Source organism: Pithys albifrons, chromosome 20, assembly GCF_047495875.1.
Source record: "Pithys albifrons albifrons isolate INPA30051 chromosome 20, PitAlb_v1, whole genome shotgun sequence".
NCBI lineage: Eukaryota > Metazoa > Chordata > Aves > Passeriformes > Thamnophilidae > Pithys > Pithys albifrons.
This window is the reverse complement of record NC_092477.1, coordinates 11146130-11153876: the sequence shown is the minus strand read 5'-3', so window position 1 is coordinate 11153876 and position 7747 is coordinate 11146130. Positions and strand designations below refer to the sequence as shown.

Below are 7747 nucleotides of genomic sequence, written 5' to 3'. Positions count from 1 at the left end.
AGGATGTCAGCAAAAGACTGGAACACTCACAAGTTGGAATGTGAAGCATCTTTCCCTGTGTGCAAACTGGCTTGTTCTCAACCACACTCAGGTCAAGGAGATGACAAAAGAACAGTCATGTTCTTCCACTCTTGCTTATTCCACTAGGACTGACCCCAAAGATTTTGTGGAGGGAGGGAAAAGGGTCTCTGTCATTTTTACCAACTTGTTTTTAAACAGTTCTATAAAGAACTGCAGGGGAAAGAGCAATATTCCATTACAAGGAAAAACAAACAAACAAAAGCAGAATAAAAATAAACTTTAGGTCAGTTTTCTGGGCTCCATAAATAGAGTTGCTTGACTGACTGCACAGAGACATCTTAAAGCAAGATCAGTTAAACTGAGCTTAATATTCAAGTCCCTTCCTGAGCTGCTGGTAAAGCCCTGCAGTGACCTCCCTCTCACTGACCTGTGTCACTGCAGGGAACAATTATTGCCATTTCAGACCACACTCAGCTCTCCATCCCTCCGAGGTAAGAGAGTCTCACCTCATTGTGCTCCCTGAGACAGGAGAATCTCTGTGAGCAAACTGGAACTAATCAATTCTGGGGGAAGTAAAACCAAATGCCAAGATCTAAACACTGAGGATCATTGCAATGGGTTCCCCTTAATCACTGCAAAATGAGAACATATTTGCCGTGACTGGGAGTTGCAGGAGCACACGATACCAAGCCCTGCTCCCACCCCTTCCATGGATTCATGCTTTTAGGGAAAGACTCAATTATTCAGCACTGACTGCCTGAAAAGGACAAAGCCACTCAAAGCCAGATAATCCCCTTAAAGTGGATGGAATAGTATGAAATAGGGGAAAAACCCCTACAGGAATATAGAGAGAATTTGGCCTCACATTCTTAACAGAGAATATGCAGAATGCAAATTACATACAGGATAACAGGACAAGAAAGACACACATTACATGTCTGAGACCTTAAGAACTTAAAAGAATTTTAGGAAAACTTTTAGGGAAAGGGTGAAGATGGATTAAGGGTGTGAGGTTCAAAGTTATGTGGCTTCTGTGCTCCAGATAAATCACTGTCTTTTTCGTGTTCACAGGAACAGCAGCAAAATGGGCTCTTATGGACTAAAAGAAACTCATATTTTAAAAAAAGACTGCACTGTGCAAAGAGTAAAACACCTATTCGTGTGTTGCACTTCAATAATCCAAATGGCACCTCAAAAAGATACAAATCCTGGAGACTAAAACACCTGTCCAAGATTGCACTTTGATAAACCAAATGGTGCCTGAAAAAGATACAAATTCTAGAACACAAAACACCTATTCAAGATTGCACTTTGAAAAGCCAAATGGCACCTCAAAAAGATACAAATCCTAGAGACAAGCACCTTAATTTATCAATAAAAATGCACACTGATAAATCATAGAATCATAGAATGAGTTGGGTTGGAAGAGACCTCCAAGATCATGAAGTCCAACCCTTGATCCAATCCCACTGTGATCACCAGCCCAGGGCACTCCGTGCCCTGGGCTGGTGATCACAGTAGGGTTGGATCAAGATGTGGTGGTTTCTCACTCCGTGCCCTGGGCTGGTGATCACAGTGGGGTTGGATCAAGATGTGGTGGTTTCTCACTCCGTGCCCTGGGCTGGTGATCACAGTGGGGTTGGATCAAGATGTGGTGGTTTCTCACTCCGTGCCCTGGGCTGGTGATCACAGTAGGGTTGGATCAAGATGTGGTGGTTTCTCACTCAGTGCCACATCCACAGAATCATAGAATGGATTGGGTTGGAAAAGACCTCCCAGATCATCAAGTCCAACCCTTGATCCAACCCCACTTTGATTACCAGATCATGGCACTCAGTGCCACATCCAGTCTTATCTTAAAAACCTCCAGGTTTGGAGAATCCATCCCCTCTCTGGGCAGGCCATTCCAATGTCTGAGCACTCTCTCTGCAAAGAATTTCTTCCTGATGTCCAACCTAAACCTCTCCTGGCAGAGTTTAAACTGTGCCCTCTTGTCCTACTGTTGGTTGCCTGAGAGAAGAATTCATATGAATTCCTACCAAAAGAGCAAGGAGGATCTGGACACATTTTGGGGTGGAAGAAAAGTCACCTGCTGAGCCCACATGCTTGGTTTTTATTATTTACATATCCACAAAGACCATGAAACACCAGCCCAGCCCCCCCACGAGCAGCATGGTCACATGGATGCCGTAGATGAGCAGTTCATTGAGGAGGCTGAAGTCGACGCGCCTCCGGCCCAGCAGGAGGAGGATGATGGAGAGTTTGTACTGGAAGCGCAGGAAGATGCGGATGCCGAGGTACTGGAGGCAGAACAAGACCGAGAGTGCCACCCAGAGGATGGAGGTGAAGAGGCTGCAGCTGAAGTACAGCAGGAACCGGATGAAGCCGTACATCCAGCGAGACTTGAGATAGATGTCGAAGTTGTTGTACTTGGTGCGCACCAGGTGCGTGGTGCGGACGGGGCCGCACGCCGAGTGCAGGCAGGTGGTGTGGGGGCCGTGGAACGAGCGGACCCGGCGGGGGATGGGGATCACAGGCATCGGGCACCCCCCCCGGCAGCCAGGCCCAGGGCACGGCGGGCAGGGCACATATCAGACGGGATCCCTCCGCCTGGGACTCAGCGCTAACTCCTGGCGGGGTGTGCGGGCAGGGACGGACCTGCGGGAGGCACACGGAGAGCAGAGTTACCATCGACAGCCCCGCGGGGGAGGCTGCGGGGCAGGCACTGCGGTGGGGCTCACCTGGGACTGCCTCACAGCCTCAGCGTCTGCCTGACAGCTGCTACACAGTCCTCAGCTTCCTAAACTGCTACACAATCCTGAACATCTCACTTAGAACTGCTACACAATCCTAAACATCTTACTTAGAACTGCTACACAATCCTCAGCTTCCTGAACTGCTACACAATCCTGAACATCTCACTTAGAACTGCTACACAATCCTCAGCTTCCTGAACTGCTACACAATCCTAAACATCTTACTTAAAACTGCTACACAGTCCTCAACTTCTTTAAACTGCTACACAATCCTGAACATCTTACTTAGAACTGCTACACAGTCCTCAGCTTCCTAAACTGCTACACAATCCTTAACGTCTCACTCACAGCTGCTACACAGTCCTCAACTTCTTGAACTGCTTTACAACCTCAACTTTACTTACAACTGCTACACAATCCTAAACATCTTTCTTACAACTGCTTTACAACCTCAGCTTCTTCCTTAGAACTGCTACACAATCCTCAGCTTCCTGAACTGCTACACAATCCTAAACATCTTACTTAGAACTGCTACACAGTCCTCAACTTCTTAGAACTGTTTTACAATCCTGAACATCTTACTTAAAACTGCCTTACAACCTCAACTTACTTACAACTGCTTTACAGCCTCACCTTCTTACTTGTAAGTGCTTTACAATCTCAACTCTGCTACACAATCCTCAACTTCTTTACAAATCTCAGTATCTTATTTAAAACTGTTTTACAACCTCAACTTTTTACTTGAAACTGCTACACAATCCTCAACTTCTTACTTAGAACTCCTTTATAAATCTCAACTTCTTGCTTGAAACAACTTTGCTTTGGTTCTTTACTTATTGTTTCCTAGAAACACATACAAAAACAAAAACACAAACAGAAACACATACAGAAAAACATTGGAAAACCCTCTCAGGCACAGGTGGGACTTTTGGGGTGTCCTGTACAGGGCTAAGGGTTGGACTCGATGGGTTTTGTGGGTCCCTTTCAGCTCAGCACAGTCTGGGGCTCTGCCTCCACTCAGGTTCCAAAGAGCTCCCCAGCAGGACACAAAACCAGCCAAGCTGTTACAAACTTAACACAGGGAAAAGCTTTGGTCTGAAATGATCCTGCCTAACTCACAGATCCTCCCTAATCAAAGAGCCACCTTGCAACAGTCCACCCCTGGGAGCTGGAAGAGCAGGAATATTAAGGTATGTGTTTCCATTGCATTATATTTCTTTAAAAAAAAAGATTTCCCAAGTACTTTTGCCAGTGAATTCCAGATTCTGCTCATTTCCCAACTTGGCAAAGCTTCACCAAATAAACAACCTGGAAATAATGGAAGGTCTTGGAAGAACAATGAGGCAATGATGTTTTTCACACTGCACAGGATGTCCCTCCCCCTGCTCAGGCCAGCCCTGAGCTCTCACTGTCCCTGCAAGGCCAGGCAGCCTTTCAAAGGCAGCCACCAGTTTATTCCTCCCCTTGGGACCTGCAGAGATAAGTGGAATATCTTGATCTTCTGGAGTGTTTAGGATTTATAATCTTAACATCCTTCCACAGAGCCATTGTTGCTGTGGGAGTGATGAGCAGGAGCCTCTCAGCTGCTCTCTGCTCCACCCCAGGCGCCTGATGTGCCAAATTCCGGGAATTATGAACTGACAATGCCCTCATCAGATAATGCTGGAAAACAGCAGGACTTCCCCAGCCTCCCCACACACCCACAAGCCCAGATTCAGGCAGGTCTTTCCTTTGTTGAGCCAAAAATCTGTCTGCTCTTACAACTAATTTCAAAGTTACTACAAGAATTTTTTTAGTTTCGTTTCTACCAGGACTAATCACAGAGTGAATGATAAAACTGCAGGAAATTGATATCAAAAACCTCCTCTGGTACAAGGAGCAAATCTGTGCTGCTTCCTGCCTCTAATTCCATGGAAATGCAAATTGCAGTTCTGATCCTTCCTGCTCAGCCCCAGGTTCTAATTTCTTCTTGCTGTTAAAGAAATTTGAGGCAATCTCTTGGCCCTACATGGATACAAATAAAAAAGGAGTAGGGGTTGACTCAGGATTTAAGGAATTGAGGAAAACTAAATTTAGGGCTCAACTACCAAAGACACCCCCATAATTTTAGGTGCCTCTTGCCATATTTCCTGCCTGCAGAAAGGAAACACCAAGCAACCCTGAAGTGTGGATTTTGGAAGAGCAGGAAATGCTCAGACACCAAACCTGCACTGCTCAGAACATCCTGAACACACATCCCACAGGATGCTGCTCAGGGTTTGCTTTCAGGGGTGTTTTTGGAGGACTAAATTAGCCAGAAAGGCCAAAAATCACACACTGTGAACCCAAAGCATTCAGTTTTTGCAGCTTCTTTCACCAGGACACAAAGTTTTCCAGCAAACTCTTCCACAGGCAGCACCTCATTCCCATTTCCCACACCTTTGAGATAAACCCAACTATGAGCACTGGAACAGCCCCAAGCAGAAGGATATTGTGAATATAAAACAAATGTGAGGGTTATTACATTGTGAGGGTTCTGCCATCCACTCAGCAGGTCTGGGCTCTGCTGCTCTGCTGGGACACCACGGAATTCTTGTCACTGACCAGGGAAGTTCTGCTGTGCCACCTTCTAGGAAGAGTGACTGACACTGCCAAGGGGCTTCATAGACCACCACACTCCACACAGCAGCTGATCTAAAAGACAAAACGACACAGTTGAGTTTCAATGTGCTCATTTTGTGTGTTAAAATGTTCAGAGTTATGAGGTCCCTCCCCAAGAGGAATTTTTAACCCCATAAAGGCTCTACAAAGAATCTCACTCAGTAATAGAAGGATTCCAGCTGAGTGATCCATGCTGGAAACAACCAGCAAGTTGGTCCTCAATGCCAGGACAGAGAGAACCACAAAGAACCTGTGCTGGTCCTGCCCCACATTGTTCATCCCACCCAGCCAACACTTCCCAGAGAACAAGGAACAGCAAATCCTGCCCTGGGAGGGTGGGCAGGCCTGGAATGGATTTCCCAGAGGATGCCCCATCCCTGGAAGTGTCCAAGACCAGGCTGGAGCAACCTGGGCTGGTGGAAGGTGTCCCTGCCATGGCAGGGTTGGGACTGGAGGAGCTTTGAGGTCCCTTCCCACCCAAACCATCCTGTGACCCCCCAGTCTGTGTGTCCCACACGACGCCTACAAACAGAACCCATTCCACAATTTTTGGGGCTTTCTGTCATCCAGTGAGGCTGGAAAGCCAACTCTGCCTCTCGTGGGCACCATCCCACAGATCCCGGTACCTCCCCCGGGACATCCCAAACCGGCGGAGCGGCGGGTCCGGGGCAGTTTCCCCGCGCTGTCCTTTGGCAGGGCCCGCGTGGGGACAGCGCGGCCGAGCCCGGCACAGCCTCCCTGCTCCCCCCGGCGCTCCCGGGGCTCCTCTGGGGCGGCAGCACCGGCACCGGGCCCGAAGGTGCGGGGCGATGACACACAAAGGCCGAGCCAAGGGAGCGGCGCCGCTTCCTCCTCCTCCTCCATGCCCCGCTCCCGGGAAGCAACGGGAGGAGCTCCGGCAGCACCTCCCGGGCCCTGCGAGCTGCGCGGACACCGCGGCCCAGCACGGAAGGGCCGCACAGGGCCCCGCGGGTCGGGCCCGCCCGCCGCCGCCGCCGCCTCCCGGGCCCGCCGCTCCCCCGAGCAGCCCCAGGGCCGCTCCCCGATGGCGGCACCCCCCGCACTCACCGCGGTGCCCATGGCCGCGCCCGGCCCGGGCGGAGCGAGGCCCGGGCCGCCGGCCGCGCGCTCTGCGCATGTGCGGGGGCGGCCCCGGTGCCTCCGGTTCCGGCGGCGGCAGCGGCGGCGGCGGGCGGGGAGCGGCGGCGGCGCGTGGCGATGGCGTCATCAAACCGCGCCCCCTACCCACGCTCAGAGGCCGGAAGTGGCGGGTACGCGTTGCCATGGGAACGGGAGGGGAGAGGCGGCCGGGCCTGGTCACACCGGGGAGGGACACATCGAGGGATATACACACATACCGGGGGACACACACACCGGGGGACACACCGAGGGATATACACACATACCGGGGGACACACACACCGGGGGACACACCGAGGGATATACACACATACCGGGACACACACACACATACCGGGACACACACACACACCGGGGAGACACACCGAGGGATATACACACATACCGGGACACACACACACCCTGGGGGGACACACCAGGGGAACACACAGACAGGAGGGACACTACACACACCCCGGGGGGCTGAGGGACACACCAGGGCTGCGTGTTCGGTGGAACTGCAGCAGCAACAAAGGGCTGTCTGGAAAAATCGTGGAATGGGTTGAAAAATTGCTTAAAGAGCATCTCGTTCCATCCACCCCCTGCCATGGCAGGGACACCCTCCACTATCCCAGGTTGCTCCAAGCCCCATCCAGCGATGGGGCAGCCACAGCTTCCCTGGGCTGTGGCTCCTGTCCCAGGGAATGGCAGAGGGAAATCATGGACTCTTAGTCACCAAACAGATGTCCCCAGTTCCGGCTGCACACCTGCCCTTCTCCCTCCCACAGAAGGGCTTGGGGGGCAGACGGAGTTTGGCCTCCTGCCCAGACTCGGGTGCAGGGCAGCAGCTCTGAGCAGTGGCAGATGGCTTGAGTTATTATTATTTAATGTTTTCCACCCTGGTACTGCCCTGACTGCAAGTGGGGCAGGGAGCCAAAGACAGAATTGTATATTCTTTCCATTATGGAAAGTAATTCCTAATTAAATCTAAGGGAAAACTGCAGTGAGGATGTGGCTTAGTTGGTTTTTGTCTCCTTCTCTTTATATTGTTTTGCATTTTTGTCCACCTTTAGGAACTTTTGGGGAGTCTTTGGGTTAAGGTCTTTGGCTTTGCCTTGGAGAACCCCAGGGAATGTCAGTGTGGCTGAGGGGGATCCCTGGTGTCCTGCAGGACCCCTCGGTGGGAAGGTGGTGGCCAAAAGAAGGGGACA

The 7747-nt window shown here is 50.8% G+C and overlaps 1 protein-coding gene across 1 annotated transcript; it reads right to left on the bottom strand.

Annotated features, from left to right (window-relative positions):
- Positions 1 to 2114: 2114 nt before the first annotated feature.
- Positions 2115 to 6640, bottom strand: TMEM250 (transmembrane protein 250). The gene is made up of 3 exons (XM_071574379.1): positions 6486 to 6640; positions 5281 to 5450; positions 2115 to 2679 (listed from the first exon to the last, which is right to left on the bottom strand). The coding sequence occupies exon 3, from the start codon at positions 2559 to 2561 to the stop codon at positions 2142 to 2144; it is 420 nt and encodes a 139-aa protein (XP_071430480.1). The 5' UTR covers positions 2562 to 2679; positions 5281 to 5450; positions 6486 to 6640; the 3' UTR covers positions 2115 to 2141.
- Between the last annotated feature and the right edge of the window lie 1107 nt (positions 6641 to 7747).

Coding starts and splice junctions, on each gene's coding strand:
- TMEM250 (XM_071574379.1), bottom strand. CDS start 2,561: ATGCCTGTGATCCCCATCCCCCGCCGGGTCCGCTCGTTCCACGGCCCC.